This window comes from Bos mutus, chromosome 11 (assembly GCF_027580195.1).
Source record: "Bos mutus isolate GX-2022 chromosome 11, NWIPB_WYAK_1.1, whole genome shotgun sequence".
Lineage (NCBI taxonomy): Eukaryota > Metazoa > Chordata > Mammalia > Artiodactyla > Bovidae > Bos > Bos mutus.
The window spans coordinates 2,322,448-2,338,395 of NC_091627.1; the positions used below are offsets into that span (position 1 = coordinate 2,322,448).

General features: G+C 62.9%; 1 protein-coding gene across 5 annotated transcripts in view; it reads left to right on the forward strand.

The window, feature by feature from the left end:
- Positions 1-15,948, forward strand: part of VAV2 (vav guanine nucleotide exchange factor 2) — a 187,295-nt gene that overhangs the window by 139,653 nt on the left and 31,694 nt on the right. For all 5 annotated transcript variants that reach the window (XM_070378687.1, XM_070378684.1, XM_070378688.1 and 2 more), the window contains 5 exons: positions 3,371-3,473; positions 6,145-6,243; positions 7,884-7,952; positions 8,543-8,643; positions 15,006-15,105. In XM_070378687.1, the coding sequence (XP_070234788.1) occupies positions 3,371-3,473; positions 6,145-6,243; positions 7,884-7,952; positions 8,543-8,643; positions 15,006-15,105 (472 nt within the window). The remainder of the gene's footprint in view (positions 1-3,370; positions 3,474-6,144; positions 6,244-7,883; positions 7,953-8,542; positions 8,644-15,005; positions 15,106-15,948) is intronic.

The following is a 15,948-nucleotide window of genomic DNA, read 5'->3' on the forward strand; positions in this document are numbered from 1 at the left end:
GGACTCTTTACCCCTGGGGCACTGGGGAAGCCGCATCTCAGTCTGCACAAACCCTAAACGTGGTGGGAGCCTGCGTTACGGCACTCCACCCTGTGCTCAACAGGCAGCGGGTGCCCTGCAGAGAGCGGTGCATGCCTAGTTAAGCGGGTGGCGCCAGAGAGGAGGGTGGCAGAGGAGGGGCTTGTCCCTCAGCACCTTTCCTAGGACCCCGCGGTCCACACGGGCGTCCAGGCGTCTTTCAAGTCCCGCCTGTCCTGGGAGCTTTGGAGCCTCCAGCCTTTGCTTTCTTCTCCCTCTGGATGATACCGCGGCTCTGGCTGGGGAGCCCAACAGGGCAGGTGTCTGCCTCGCCCTAAGGTGGAGAGACCTCCTGTTCCGTTTCTCTGAGTACCCTCTGCGCCACGTCATCAGGGTCTCATCAGCGAAAGCTTGCCGACCAGCCCAGCTGACCGGGGGCCACAGAACAGGGCCACGGCGTTCGTAAGACATCGCCCGGTTCCCTGCGTGTCCGCCTGGCTCTCCCATCTGCCTGATGGACGGCTGGGGGCTCAGGTGCATCTGGAGCCCTGATTCGGGTTGACTGGTGGTGGGCGCTTCCCCAGGGGGATCTTTGCTGAAAACTATTCTGAGCAGGTTGGGGTAGAGTCCTGGGGTCAGTGAGGATGTTCCCCCAAATGTGGGATGATAAAGGGGGCTCTTCTTGGGCTGGCACATTGCTGCCCCTGCACCTGATGACCCCACAGACCCTTTCCAGGCTGACGTTCAGTCATTTTGACTCATTTCATCAGCTTTTGGAATATTTAACCATCACAATCCCCCTCACCCACCTGACTGCCTTCCACTGGCCCGTCGGAGCAGAGCGGATGTCTGTCTGCAGATGGTGGGATTGAGAGTGTGCTCGCCTCCCCTCTGTTCCACGCCGTCAGGATTCCAGACAGTGCCTTTGTCACCAGCCTCGCTCGGCTGACGACGGAAACCCCACGGTGTCCGGCATCCTTAGGAAAAAACCCCCGCAGGTCCCTGCGTGAACCCAGGACCCAGGCGGCCGAGGCTGCAGGAGCCCCGCTTCCTTCAGGGGCAACAACTGGAGGGGCAGGGGGTGATGCGTGTGAACACGAGTGACCATTCCCAAGGCCCACCTCGGGGGACAGACACCCTCCTCTGCCTTCTCATTGGTTCTGATGGGAGCTGGGGGCTCTGTCACTGTCTGGGTGCTGATTTGCACCCCAGTTCTCGGGACTGCCGACGTCCAGACACGCAGCTTGCTGTGGAGAGTGGAGGGTGGAGGGTGGGCGGGAGAGGGCAGGAGGGACGGGGCTGGCCGAGCTCGGCCCCCACCCCTCCCCGTAGCCACCGTGGAGCCTCATTATGTGACCCTAATCTGTGAAATGGGAGGCGCTCCCCGCCTCCCAGGCGGTGTTGAGTTGAAAAGCAGATGTGTGTTTTTCGAGGGCCCGCATATGTTCTGACATCCTGCCTGCCCCTCCGTGGGTGGGTGGCTGCTCACGTAAGCTTTGGGGGGGTCCGTTAGCTGGCGCAGCACTGTGCGATCCGGCGGTGTTCTCTGCCCGTCTTCTGCTTCCCCACACCTGGAGAGGTTGTGAAACATCAAGGGAGGTCCCCTAGAGCAGCCGCATCCCGTCCCGCCCCCTGCCCATAGCTGCAGGGGCCTCACCAGGATGGGCGCTGGCTGCCCCCGCCCCTGCAGAGGGAAGTCTGATGCTTCTGCTCACTGCCCCATCACAGTGAGCTCGGGTGGCGTCCAGGGCTCCGGGGAGACCAGCCCCTCTGGCTGCCTAGGTCTTCCCTAGAACGGCACAGCCTCCTCTCTGCTAGGTTTGCAGAGAGCTCTGTCCTCCACCCCGGAGGCCCCCGCCCGCCCTTGCCTCTAGAATGGCAGCTAATATTCAAGAGCTCGGTTTGGGACGTGGCCAGAAACCCATTCATACGAGCGGCTGGTGTCGTTTCTCCTCGCTCCTCTCCCGCTTCCACTGACTCGGGCAGTGGTCCACCTCATCCTGATGCCTTTCGGAGAAGAACTTGGCCAGCCCGCCTTCAGCCCGGCTGGGTGGGCTGTACCCTGCAGAGAGGCGCATGAGGGGCTTGCTTGGGCCTCCGTGGTGAGCTGGCCTGCTGAGACCCCAAGGACAGACCCCACAGCAGACTGAAGAGCTGGCCACCCCGGGCCCAGTGGCGCCCCAGGCCAGAGTGACCCCTGGGGTCGGGAGTGGGCTGTGTGTGCCAGGCTTGTGGGGACTGTTGGACAGTCCCATGGGCTCATTTGCTGATTCGGTGAAAACTTATTGAGCACCTACCTTGTATCAGGCATGGAGATCAGAAGGGATTACGAAGTTGGGTTTCGTCTGGGGGTGAGACAGGCTTACCCACAGGCATGTATGGAATAACTGGAGGTGCCGTGAGAAGAGAGTCCTTCGTATAAGAGCGCTGGGGAGAGTCCAGGATGGCAGACTGGGCGGAGGTCCCGGAAGGCCTCTTGGAGGAGGTGTCTCATGACTTGATTCTTGCAGATCAGAGGAGATGACTTGGTCAAGCTCATGAGCGGAAACAAATGCTTACTGAATTATAAATCAAGCAGTAACTGCCTTGTGTGCGTGCTCAGTCACTTCAGTCGTGTCCAACTCTTTCCATCCCCATGCACCGTAGCCCACTGGGTTCCTCTGCCCATGGGATTCTCCAGGCAAGAATTCTGGAGTGGGTTGCCGTGCCCTCCTCCAGGGGACCTTCCCAACCCCGGGATCAAGCCTGGATTTCCTGCACTGCAGGCGATTCTCTACCGCTGAGCCACTGGGGAAGGCTGGTAACTTCCTGGCTCGTTTGGAAAAGCACATTGCAAGCTTCGCGTCCCTCTCTGCTTGGCTCCCTGACCTCTTGGCAGGGAAGATGTCCATGTGCCTGCGACTTCTGCACTTTGATCTTCACACTTGGACTGCAGGGGCTGGGGAGACTCTGGGCTAAGCCGAGAGCTTGCAGGGCTCCAGCTCCCAGGTGTGGGCGCGGGAAGGGCATTTTTGGTTCCCAGAGCTGGGCACCACCTGTTAAGGCAGCATCTTGCCCCCAGCCTCCCGTCGGGTATCCCCAGCATTTATTAAATGACTGGGATGGGTGTGCTTTATCGTGGTGGGAGACCTTCCAGAAGGGCAGCAGGCAGAACCCGAGGCTGCCTGAAATTGAGATCCCAGAAGCCTCGGAAGGCAGGTGCTGCACCCCGTCCCTGGACTGGGCGATGGAGGCTGAGAGGGAGATGCTCTCGGTGGCCCCGACGGCCTCTCCTCTCCAGGAGGCCCCCACGGGCTGGCGACCCTGGTGGCCATGGCTTCAGCCCCCCTCTGACCCCTCTACCTCCCCACAGTGAGCACGGCGTGGGAGAGGACATCTATGACTGCGTCCCGTGCGAGGATGACGGGGACGACATCTATGAGGACATCATCAAGGTGGAGGTGCAGCAGCCCATGGTGAGCCTGCCCGCCCCGCCGCACAGACTCCATGCCGACCCCACAGCCGAGCCACTGAGAGGGGCCCTGGGTGCCCCTTCTTCCATGAAATGCTTCTGGGAGACTGGGAGGTGCCACCCTACCGCCCCGGGCACATTGCCGTGGAATTCCCCCCCAGAAGGCGTGCAGGACCCTGAGTCCCTCCTGCCCGGGGAGCCTGGGGCAAAGACTCGGCGCTGACCTCATGCAGCTGGACCCTTGCCCTGCTGTGCGGAGGCACGAGATGCCGTGGGCTCAGTCAGCCGGCCGGGCGCCTTCCCGCACAGGGGTGTTCATTTCCAGCCGTCGGCAGTCACCCCTCGATACCTGTTTGTGCAGCTGCTCAGCTGGGGAGGGGATCCTGCCGGGCCAGGATGGGAGACAGGGACCCGGTGGGGTGGACCCCAGCCGCCTCGCACCCCTAGACACCCGGGGTGGGCGAGATGCCCCTTGACAACTCTAGAGGCTCGTGCTGCCGTTTGCTTTCACCAAAGAAATGTGGGGAATTTCTCCCAAAGCAAGTTTTGGTGTTCCCCTCAGTGTGGGGGTGAGCACTGCTGATGCAGAATCAGGACCCTCTGAGGCCTTGCCCTCTGCCGGGAGGCGCCGAGACGCCAGGCAGCCAGCTCACAGCCCCAGACTCCAGAAGAGGTTTCTCGTTTTGCCCCTCGAGGGTCTGAAGGTGGATTTTCTTCTCCACAATCACCAGGAATCTCGCTCTAAAGAGTCAGGGGTGTGTTTGTGACCCCAGGTCTGCCCCTCCATCCAGGCAGTCCTGGGACGTGGGCTCGGGGGACTGGAGGTCTCCCCTTTGCCTCCCTGGAGCTGGTCTGAAAGGCTGGCCTGCCTCCCGCATTTGGCAGCAAGCTGAGATTGGGGCCCGCTCACTCCCCAGGCTTTGGAAGCTCGGTGTCTGTGGGTCAGGGAAGGACATCTGGGTGCAGTGGCCCATGTGGTTCTCTGGGGGCACCCCCCCAGCTGGCTCCTGAGAGACCCCATCTGCCCCTGGCCCACAGAAACCCCAGGACCCACTGCTGTCTCTGGTCCTGAAGGAACATACAGAACCCCGGGCATCTGCAGGGCTGGGGGGATGCCTGCCTGTGTCCTGGGGACAGGCTGGCATCCCACCTGCCCAGCGACGCTTAGCTTTCCAAGGCTTGGCGCGGGGCTCACACCGGTCCACCAGGCAGGGCGGACCTCCTGCCACATGGCAGGTCCTCAGAGACAAAGCAGCTGGCTTTATTTCCTTCCCCATCATGTCTGGAGCTATCTGAACAGTCTGAGTGGAAGGTACAGGGGATAGTGATGTTTCTAGAGGAAGATAAAGCCAGGGCATGGCAGGTGCCACTCAGAGCCTAGCCCGGGATGGGGGAGGTGTCACTCGCTCAGTCCCAGTGCTGACCCCCCTATCCTAGTCTGTCCCCTATCCCAGTCTGTCCCCTATCCCATTCTGTCCCCATCCCAGTCTGTCCCCGTCCCAGTCTGACCCCGTCCCAGTCTGACCCCATCCCAGTCTGACCCCGTCCCAGTCTGTCCCCATCCCAATGCCGTCCTCCCGTCTAGCCGGGCTGGCGTTCAGCAGGTGGAGGGTGTGGCATGATCCCTGGGTCTGGTGTCTGTGTCAGCGTGCTCCCTGAACTCCCCAAGCTCGGCTTGAGTAAGAGCAAGCACTGCTAACTGATCTTTCTGCTTGTTTCCCCACGCTTTCAGATTAGATACATGCAGGTAAGTGGCAGGCAGAGGGGAGGCCCAGGCTCAGCTCTGCCAGCACCGTCTTCCTGCACCTTCAGGAAGCCTCAGTCCCTTTGCAACTACCCGAGACCCTCCCCAGGGAGACGCTATCGGGCTCCACAGTCTGAGATGCAGCTTTAGGGGGTCGTGGACCCTGAGCACCAAGCTCCCAGGCTGAGCAGGGCTTCGGGCTTTGGGAAGGAGCCTGGGTCATGTGCCCATTTGACAGGCTGCTTTGGAGTGCTATGGCCCCAGCCAGCCCCCTCGGGGCCCTGGGGCGTTTCTTGGAAAAGAAGGATGACGTCAGGGCGGGTTTGAGTCCAAACGGCCGCTGTGTTGCCCGTCCAGTATTCTCTCAGCCAAAAACCTGAGGAGAAGGCCTGGGCCGTCCACAGTCGCCCCGACAGTCATCCGCCCTCCGCGGCTCCTTCCCCGGCCTCTGTGGCCGCGTTATCTTGCTCAGTCCCGCTCCAGAGGCCCCCCTTACAGGGGCCTGTCCCAGGGACCCCTGCCGGTGGGCTCTGAGCTCTGCACAGTCGGAGGCTGCTGGGTATTTGGAACGTGTGGCTCTGCCGGGGATTGGCCCCTTTCTCCAAGGCACTAACAGTCTGGGACGGTGGATCGGTGGACGTGGGTCCCCGGGAGCCGGTCAGAGCCTCTCCCCGTGCGCACAGTAGGCGCTTTAAGCATGTGCCATCTGCTGTAGGTGCTGCGGGGTGGCCAGGCTGGTGGAGACCTGTCCCTTCTGTGCTGTCACCGGTCCTCGGGGGCATGCCAGGCCTCCTGCACTGGCCTCAGCATCCCCGTCCCCAGGAAGGCGGGGAGGGGCCGCCCCTCATCGCACCCGCTCTGCACTTGGCGACCCCCCAGCCGGGCGGGGGGCACGGCAGGGTCCTGGCTGACGTCCTGTGTCCTCCCCTAGAAAATGGGCATGACAGAGGATGACAAGAGAAACTGCTGCCTGCTGGAGATCCAGGAGACGGAGGCCAAGTACTACCGGACGCTGGAGGACATTGAGAAGGTGGGCGCGGCCGCCGGGGCCCCTCCCCAGGCAGGGGCGCAGGGCAGTGGTGACGGGCGGGGCGCAGGCCCTCTCAGGTTTGCGCCCCTGCCCCCGCCTCTCCGGAGGTCGCCCCCACCTGTGCTGGGCCCTCGGGCTCCACGCAGGCTGTGGGCCCCACGCAGGCCAGTTCCCTGGGAGGTCTGGGTCCCGCCTCCCACCCCTCGGCCTCAGCTCGGACCCGAGACTGCCCTGAGCTTGTTTCTGCCGCTCCTTCCAGCCTGAAACTGGGCATTGTTGCCGCTTCTGCTCCTGAAGTGTGCTGAGCTAGCGTCTTTATGTGTGCGTCCTAGCCCAGAGCTAAACGTCTTCTGCATACACTGTCACCCAGGCCGGGCACTGAATGAGCTCTTTGTGAGCACCGCCTCCCTGGGCACCGTCTGCACTCAGCCTGCCCTCCACCAGCCAGGCGTGCAGCAGGGCAGGCCCATAGGCGGCCAGCAGCGCCCCGCACCTGGGGCTCCGCCGGGCCCGATGCTGGCCGTCTCTGCAGCCCCGCTGGCAGACGGCGTGCTCTCCCAGTTGGCTGGTCAGTGCTGTCTCCCCGCCGGCCTGCTCGGTTCCTGGAGGGCACGGGTGGGCTTTCTCCCCGCTTCCCGGGAGCACTGGCTCCGTGCCATTTCCCTGTCACTTGGCATCCTCACGGCAGTGCTTAGAGGCGTGAAAGAGCCGACGTTGCTTTCAGGAGAGGCCAGGCCCGCTGAGTGTTTCTTTGCAGAGTAGGGCCACGTGTGGCCGTCATGGGGTCCCTAGGTGAGTCCCACTGTTGGGGCACCAGGAGCCTCAGCCAAGAGTCCTGAGATGCCCCTGGGGACGATGGTGTTTGTAACCCTGCCCAGCCCCTCAGCTGGGTCTCGGGGAGGAAGCAGTCCCAGAGGGGGGTGCCGCACGGTGGGGGAGAAGTGTTCAGGTGCATCCCGTGGCCACGAGTGCGGGGGACAGCCTTCTGCTCACACAGCGGCTGCAGAGAGGGCCAGGTGGCTGGGACCCTGCGGGAGGAGGGGCAGGGGGAGGGGAGGGTGGCCGGCCGTTCCCTGGGGGGCCTCCGAGGCCGGTTCCACATGTGGGCGCCTTGTCTAAAGGCTGCTCCTGTGGCGAGTGGGGCTGGAGTGCGCCCTTCTGATGACACTCGGGGCAGAGGCCCAAGACCTGATGTCAGGAGAGACTCACGGCTGTGTCTCTGTCCTCACGTGTACCCTTGGGCGATGCCCCTCACATCCCAGGAGAACCTCATTTTCCCCAAATGTCTCAGACAGCGACAGCAAAGCCCGCCCTGCTTGCCTTGGGGTTGAAGTCCAGCGCCACGTGCAAGGGGCTCCCTGTGGAGCTGTGCCCACCTTGGCGGGGTGGGGGTCCGGTGCTCACACTGATTCCCAGGCCTGACCCCGCCCGGCCCCACACTGGGCTCGCCCCGCAGAGTGACTCTTGGGTCTCCCCAGAAAGCCTGCACTCTCCGGGAGGCACAGAGCCTGCTGTGTACCGGGCTGAGTGGCCGCCCCGTGGAGAGCCCGTCTGTGGACACCTGGCCCTGTGAGGCCGTCAGTGCCCCCGCCTCCCCTCCGGCTCCAGGCCGTGGTGCAGTGCGGGCTTCTCTCTTGCAGAACTACGTGACGCCCCTGAGGCTGGTGCTCAGCCCGGTGGACATGGCGGCCATCTTCATCAACCTGGAGGTGAGGGTCCCGCCCGGCTCGCTGTGTGGGGGCCACCGTCCTAACCCGCTCCAATGTCGGACGGGCTCTAACTTGAGGGGTCTTGGAGGGCTGGACCCTAGAGGTCCTCGAGGGCCCGTGAGGTTTTCTTAGCAGTGGAGGGAAGTTGTCCCCTCCCCATCTCTGAGCAGACTGAGCCCCTTCGCTGCCCTGTGGGGTCTGAACACGGACACAGAGGGTGATGGCTGCCCCTCTGCTCTGCAGTGGGCACACTTCCCCGGGGCTGGGCCCCATTTCCGCAGAGGAGAGTCGACCCTCAGAGCCTGTGAACCCCTTCGCTCCCTCACCCAGCGGGTGGATCACGAGCATGCTGGCTGGGGTCTGGCTCCAGGGCTTGCCTGGGGTTGGCCGCGGTGTGTCTGGACAGGCTGGTACGGCTGTGGCCGGCTGTCGAGCCTTGCAGTGGATCGCACCCGGGGCGGTGCACCCAGCGCCCGGCCCGCACATGGACATCCTTCCAGCAGCAGCCCCGAGAGAGCCTGCCCAGAGCCTCTGCACACCCCCAGCCCCGCCCTCCGAGCCTGCTCACACGCGGTTGCTTTTCGTCCCAGGACCTGATTAAGGTGCATCACAGCTTCCTGAGGGCCATCGACGTGTCCATGATGGCGGGCGGCAGCTCGCTGGCCAAGGTCTTCCTGGACTTCAAGGAGAGGTGAGCAGACGGGGCCTCGGGGGCGTCTCCGTTTCCGCCCCATCCTCACTTGTAAGCTGAGGAAACTGCCCTCTCTGCCCTCCCAGCCTGGACGAGAGGGGGCCTCACGGGGCCCAGCAGCCCCTTCACCTCTCTTCCTGGGGGTTTGGGGGGATAGGGACCCTCTTGCCATCAGGGTTCCCTGCTGTGCTGTGGGCCCCCGGGGATCCAGGCCAGGGGACTCTGGCTCTGAGCCTGGTGGGCGTGGCCCTTGGAAGCTGCTGCTTAGGAACCAACCCCCCCAACCCCCCTGCAAGCCTGAGGGAGGGGCTTCAGGGGCTCCGGGTCCCCCGGGCGGAGGACACACGCCTGCTTCCTTGCCAGGACGCCACACCTGGAGTTCTTTATCAGTTGGTCAGGGGCAAGGATGGCGTTTGTGCCCCTCGGTGCCCTGCAAGTGACCAGAGGCCGGGCCTGGTCCCCAGCCGGTGAAGGCAGTGGCGGCCGGCTGTGGGGAGGGGCCGACCCCAGGTGGCCGGGAGGGGCGCAAGCGTCAGCTGTGGGCGCGGATGCGGGGCCGTCCTGGCGTAAACCAGCTTCGGCCCTGAACTTGGGGAGACAGTTGTTCTGGGTCCAAGAGCATGGAGCCCTGGGCCTTCCAGTGGTGCCCGGGTTCCGCCTGAGTGTCCGCAGCCTCGGGACAAGTGTCCACGGGGCTGAGGGGGTGTAGACGCCCTCGTCAGGACCCGAGGCGGCTTCTCCCCTCCGGGTCCCACCCGGGCGGTTGGACAGAGTCTGGATGCAGAGAGGGCCCCGGCCTCCAGCCCAGCAGTGTCACCTGCCCCTTATGTGCCCGACGTGACAGCCTTGGTCCGGGATCCAGACTGTCGGCAGGGGAGAGTGACAGCTTTAGGAATCGGTGCAGGCGCCTTGTCTCTACACTGCTATCGTGTGGCCTCTGAATCTGTTTGATTCTTTGCTTTAAGCCTCTGTTTTGCCACCCCAGCTGATGGAGGGGGTGCGGAGGTGGCCTTCTGTTCTCGAGAATGGCCTGCTGGAGCCTGGCGGGGGTGGGGGGACGTGGAATCGGGATTCTGGAAGCTTCTGGCTGAGTGCGGAGGGCAGCTGTCAGGATGGCTCTGCCGTCCCAGCAGAGATCGCCCCTGCTTCCCTCCCTCGCACCTCGGCTGCCGGCTCTCGAGGGCGAGATGCTGACGAGGAAGAAGCCAGGTGACGTGGGATGTGAAGGGGGCTCGCGAGAGGCCGGCCCTGCTGGGGGCCCGGGAGACAGCGGTTTTAGCCACTGAAACCCCAGGAGATCCACCAGGAGACGGGGCCTCGCTTTCTGTCTGTCGTGGAATCTTTGGAGGAGGAGCCCACAGAGTTTTACCTTCATGGTGCTTAAACCTGGCTGCTTGTTGAAGCCACGGGAGCTCATTAAAAATACCGACTCCTGGGGTCTGAGGAGGGGTCCCGAGAGCTGTAGAAGGCCCCCCCAGGGGCTGGTGGGGACCCTGGGTTCGTGTCACTCTCATCTGCAGGAGGCTCCCCTGCATCGTCCGCCAGGTGACTCTCAGCTCCGCTTGTAACCCTCCTGCCCAGACGGCCGCCTCAGGGCGCCTTCACCTGGGACCCCCTGAAGGCGCCTCCCAGGTGCATCCAGCTCCAGGCGAGGCGCTCTGCCCCCTGAGCGGGCAAGGGTCCTCGAGCCTGCTCTCTCACTCGAGCCTGCTCGCTCACTCGAGCCTGCTCTCTCAGGGGCCAAGAGCTGGGGGCTCCCGGCAGCCACGAGAGAGCAACAGTGCCCGTGTAAATGCACGTGCAAGGGGAGGGGGGGGCAGGGTTCCTCCGCGGACCAGCGGGTGTGGGCACGCTGGCTGGCCCGGGCAAGGACGCGCAGATGGAGGCCAGGGGTCGGGTCAGCTCTCTAGCCCACCCTCTGCCCTCAGCAAGGTTCTCCTCTCACCTGGCTGCAGCCCACTGTGCCAGATGAGCCCACGTCACGGTGCCCCGCTGGCAAACTTGAGCTGTCAGACCTGACTCTCGCCCAGATGGCGGGCACAGCGCCTCATTCGTGCCGTGCCTTGGCTGAGCAGGGGACGGCTATGGATGAAGCTGGACTCTGGGCCCGTTAACCCAGCTCAAGGGCAGGTGGCCGAGGGATAGATGTATGCTGTGCCCTCTCGGAGACCCTCCTCATCCCCCGTGCCAAGGCTGCCTGGCTCCCATGGTCCAGTTGGCCCATAAGCAAGACCCAACACCCCGCTCCACACACGACCTCGAGCTGACCCGCTCCCAGGCCTCCTTTCCTCGGGACATGATGGATGTCTCCACCTTGGAGAGCGGCAGTGAGCTGAGCGTATCCTGGTACCAAGAGCTCTGTGGACGTCACCCCCTGCAAGGCCTCGGGGACCTGGGTCCTTTGGTTGGGGTCCCTTTGTGGGAGGGACTGGCTGCGTGTCATCAGATGTATTGGCCGAATGGCTGTGTCCACCCAGTGTCCACCTTTTCTGGCACTTCCCTTCAATTTCTGAGTCAGCGATGACCCTGATGTTTCGCTGATGTTCACTGACTTACTGACGCCACAAACATTTATTGAGTGCCTATTGTGTGCAGCACCTGAGCATTTATGGAATGCCTGCTGTGTGGGGCATTCAGACTCCGGGCCAAGGACATCGTGGTGAACAGAGCTGGCTCAGCTCTCCCTGGGAATGAGTCCACAGACAAGACTTATTATGGGCTGCACGAGAGCAGGGGGAGGGGGACGTGGGGAAGGGACTTGGAGACGATGGTGGGGGCCCCTGAGGACCTGGGTGAGAGAGGACCAACCTTGAGGCCGTGTGGGCAGCAGAAACTGAAGGAAAGCTCCCGGGAGTCGGGAGCTCTGTTCTGGAAACTGGCAGAGCCCAGGGGAGCAAGAATGAAGCGAGTGAAGAGGTGGCTCTCTCAGGAGCAATCCCAGGTTCTACAGGATCCAGTAGGCCGAGAGAGGGATTCAGAACTTTTTAGCTGAGGGCAGGAAAAGCCACTGAGGAGCTCAAGGGACAAGACCCTGGCAGCTCATCACGGATGAAGAATGGGGTGGCATCCGAGTATGGTATGACCAGTGCCAAGTGGCAGAGGACAGTCAGCTCCCTCTTTTTGGAGGTTATGCTCCCATTAATGTGGCCTTGATCCTTAGACAAGGCAGATACTCCTGTTTACCACGTGGGCCTAAAGAGACGTGTCCCACCCAGAGGGACAGGCTCTCAGGAGAGGTTTACATTAAAGTCAGACTGTCTGTATTTATTGCTGAGGCTGACCGAGGCAGCCCAGAGCCCGACTTCTGGTGGGTCAGAGGCTTGGGCCAGATGGGCCCCGGGGAGCTGGTGGCCCAGTGGGAGGGCAGGAGTCCAGGCTTTTAGAAGGGACTCCCTGTGGGGCTTTGCGTAAGTGCTGCGAGGAGGATGTCATTCAGAAAGGCAGGTCCCCCTTGCCCAGGACCCCGGGAGTTTCCATGAGCGTCTGGAGAGGGGTCCTGGGCGGGTGAGGGCTTCCATGCCCTGTGGCTTCTGCTGGCTCCAATGTTAGGGGGACGGTGCTGTGCCCTGACTGTGATCTCCATTCACGGGGGCAGTGTCTCTGGGGACCTCTTGTCTCAAAGCCTGAGGTTGGGTGATCCTGCATGGGGACGGCCCTCTCGTACCCTCCTAGAGCCCCCACAGGGGTTCGCGTGGCCGCCCTGTCTGGAGGGCTGCCCTGGACCCTCAGCTGGAAAGGCCAGACTTCTGAGTCTCTCCACATCTCCCTTCCCAGATCGGGGAGCTGAGGGCGGGAGAGGGAGCTTGGGCGTGCGGGGGTTTAGCGTGTCCCGTGTCCCGGGGCCTGTCCCCGGTGCCCTGAGCGTTTGGGGTCGTGTGCGCTGCGGCAGAAGTGACGCAGTGAGGAACTGGGCCCTCAGTCCTGGGAGACGCCTGCGCGCTTCCGTTTATGGGGCTGCAACCGAACGTTCCGGGGTAAACAGCACAGCCCCGGTGGAGAGCCACATGGAGCCGCTGACAGACATCAGCCGGCTCAGGAAAGGGAGGCCGGAAAGATGACGGCGCGCGCTCAGGGGACGGTCTGGCGCTCTGGCCGCAGTCAGTGGGGACAGATGTTAGGGAGGAGGAGGCCACGTTAGAGACAAACCAGTCCGTTTCCTCCCTGACGAGAGCGCCGGGTCCTCTGGGTCGCTCCTGCACTGGGACAGACGTCGTGTCCCGAGCAGTGTCCGGCGAGGGTGCGTCAGGCCGGGTCAGAGGAGGCCGCCTTCTCTGGGTGTCCCAGGCCCCCCGAGAGACCGTGAGCTACGAAGCCCTCCCTGCCCGCGTCGCTCTGCTTCCCCGTTTCAGAGACTTTCACTCAACAGCAGTAGATTTTTATGGTTCGAATGAAGGCCCATCAACTTCACTTCCTTCACCGACTTCCTCCAACAGACACAGAACATCCTGTCGGTTTCTCTGGATTTTCAAGGAAGTCAAACCGCCCCCAGACTCCACAGCCCAGGGAACCTGGCCTGGGGCTGGTGATCGGACGTCGTCGTGGTGTGGACGGAGGGCCAAGGGGTCAGCATGAGTGTCCCAGGGGCTGTTGTCACAAATTCCCACAAACTTGGAGGCTTAACACATCAGAAATGTAATTCTTTCTCAGGCCTGGAGGCTAGTGTCCAAAACCGGTCTCTCTGGGCCTGCTCTCTCTGGAGGCTGCGGGGAGGGGCCTCCCTGACGCTTCCAGCGCCCGGGGGCCCCAGATGTTGTTGGCTTGTGGCCACAGCCCCCGGTCTGTTCTCCATGCTCACTCGGCTTCTTTCTGTGTCTCTGGGTCCTTCCCTCTCTTACAAGGACCTTGTCCTCGGATGCAGGGCCCACCCTAGTCTGGCGTGATCTGACCGTGACCTTGTGGGCTGTGATTACATCTGCAGAGACCCTGTTTCCAGGGTCACATCCTGAGGCCCCTGGTGGACATGCCTTTGGGGACTGCTGTCCCACCCAGGACAGAGCACTTTGGCCAGTCAGCTGAGTCCCTGGGCAGTTCCCCTCCCATCTCAGTGGGGCCAGCTGTGGTTGGAGGCGGCGGGTGTGTGTAGCCACAGCTCTGCTCTACAGTTGGGTAGCGGGTGGGGGTGGCCCTGGGGTGCTGGCTGTTGGACTCAGAAGAGGCCTCCCCACGGGGCTGGGGAGACTGGGCTCGGGAGCCACGTGGGTTCTGGATTTGCTGTGGGATCCGGCCCGGCCACTCCCTTGCTGGTGACCTTAGGAGTCTGATCACCTCCCAGAGCCTAAGTGTGGTGTGTAAGTGAGTCTGAGAGCAGGCCTGGGTATGTCTCTTGGTCTTTGCTGAAAGTGGCCGTGGTCAGATTTCTCTTGTCACCTGTTTACGGATGCACATGGCTACTCACAGCCGAGTATGTAAGGGCCTTGTGCAGGCCGTGCCGGCCGGGGCTCCAGGCTGCATGCTGGCACGTGGGGAGGAGGGAGACCCGTGCCTGGAGCTCAGAGCTGGTGGCGGGCAGGGGGCCCCGTCTCCTTTGTGGACTCCACCAGGCTGGAGGACGGGGTGCGGAGGGGTGGGGACACTGCAGGAAGTGGTAAGGCAGGGTTTCGATGGATGAGTAGAAGTTTTCTGGCTGGGGAAGGCCGCAGCTGTACTGGCTGATGTGAGGGGCGTGCGGTGAGGAAAACAGGGCTGGGACCTGCTGTCCACACCATTTGTCTGCCAGAACCTCGGGCTGAGTGAGCCGGGGGAGTGCGGAAGGTAAGGGGGCTCCCCAAGGCTGGCCGCTCGGGGGCTCTGGGCTCCAGGTGCTCAGAAGCAGGTCTGCAGGGCCCGGGGAGTCGGGGCTGCTGAGGAGCTGTGCCCGCCAATGTGGGCAGTGCCCGCTGGGCTACGGGCAGGGCGTTCGCTGCCCATGTAGCCTTCCCTCGATGTGGGGCAGCCCTGCCTTACAGACCAGCACAGCTTGCACAGAGATCTCTGGGTCTCCAGCCCCTGATCGCTTCCAGAGATGAAGGGTCTTAATCAGCTTTCATGTGAAAACTCTGAGTTTAATAGCAAATCATTGGAGTAGAAAGGTCTGGGGAAGGCGGGTGCCCGTTTCCCCCGTGGTTGGCAGCCCTCCTCCGGGGCAGGGAAGGGAGGGAACACAGCCTCACGGAGAGAACTCGTGAGGAGCTGTCGTGGGGAGAGACCTATGGCTTGTCATGAAAGCAGAAGACTCACACCAAGTGTGTGTGTGTGTGTCTGTGTCTGTGTGTGTCTGTGTGTCTGTCTCTGTGTGTGTCTGTCTGTCTCTGTGACTCTCTGCGTGTGTCTCTGTGTCTCTCTGTGTGTGTCTGTCTCTGTGTGTGTGTGTGTCCACCACCCAGGCTCCTAATCTATGGGGAGTATTGCAGTCACATGGAGCACGCCCAGAACACACTGAACCAGCTCCTGGCCAGCAGGGAGGACTTCAGACAGAAAGTCGAGGTACTGGGGGCTTCCCGCCCGGGCCTGCCCATCCCTGGTCTCTTGCCCATTTCCTGGAAAGGTGGGGACGGGGCAGTGACGTGACATGTTTGTAGATGTTTTTGACCAATGAGTGTTTCCTTTCCCCTGAGAGTAGGCAGGGGAAATCACTGGCCCTGGCCCTGGCCCAGCCTGAGTCCCCTGGTGCAGCTGTGGCAGGGCCCCAGGACCAGACCTGGCTTAGTGGGGGGCTACGACTGATCCCTGACCCTGGTCTGTTTGGACCCTGAGGGGGCCCCAGGTGATGGACGTTTGCTGGGAGCCGTGGAGTCTCCCAGCCCTGCAAGTCTCACCCGCCTTGAGCCCCCGACGTGAGCTCCTCTCCAGGCCTCTGCCACATTTGGGCAGCAGGCGGTTCACAGAGACGGGGCTTCCTGGGTTGTATCTGGCTGCTCGGATGGTTTCCAGGGTGAATCCTGGTGGCATGTCCCCTTTCTCCCGCAGTGTTGGGAAGTGACATGCCCATTGGAGAGGCCTGATACCCCTGTGTATCCAGGCAGCCCCTGAGAGCCCTCATTCCTGAGGGTGGTCCCCCCTTAGCGTGAGCTGGCTCCCCTGAGCATCTCGGGTAGATCCCAGGCCAGGGGTCGCTCGGAATCCACCTCCAGGTGGCCACTGCAGACCTGAGGCTGTGAGGGGCGGCAGGCCCCTTGCCCTCTGCACACAGTGGGTGTGGGGAGGGTGTCTGGGAGCCTGACCGGAGACGCACTGGACACCCAGATGTAGTTCAGGGCTTGGGTCTGCCCTCCTCCCCAGGCTGGGAGGTGGGGGTGCTGGGGTCTGGCAGCCCTGAGCAGGGATGCT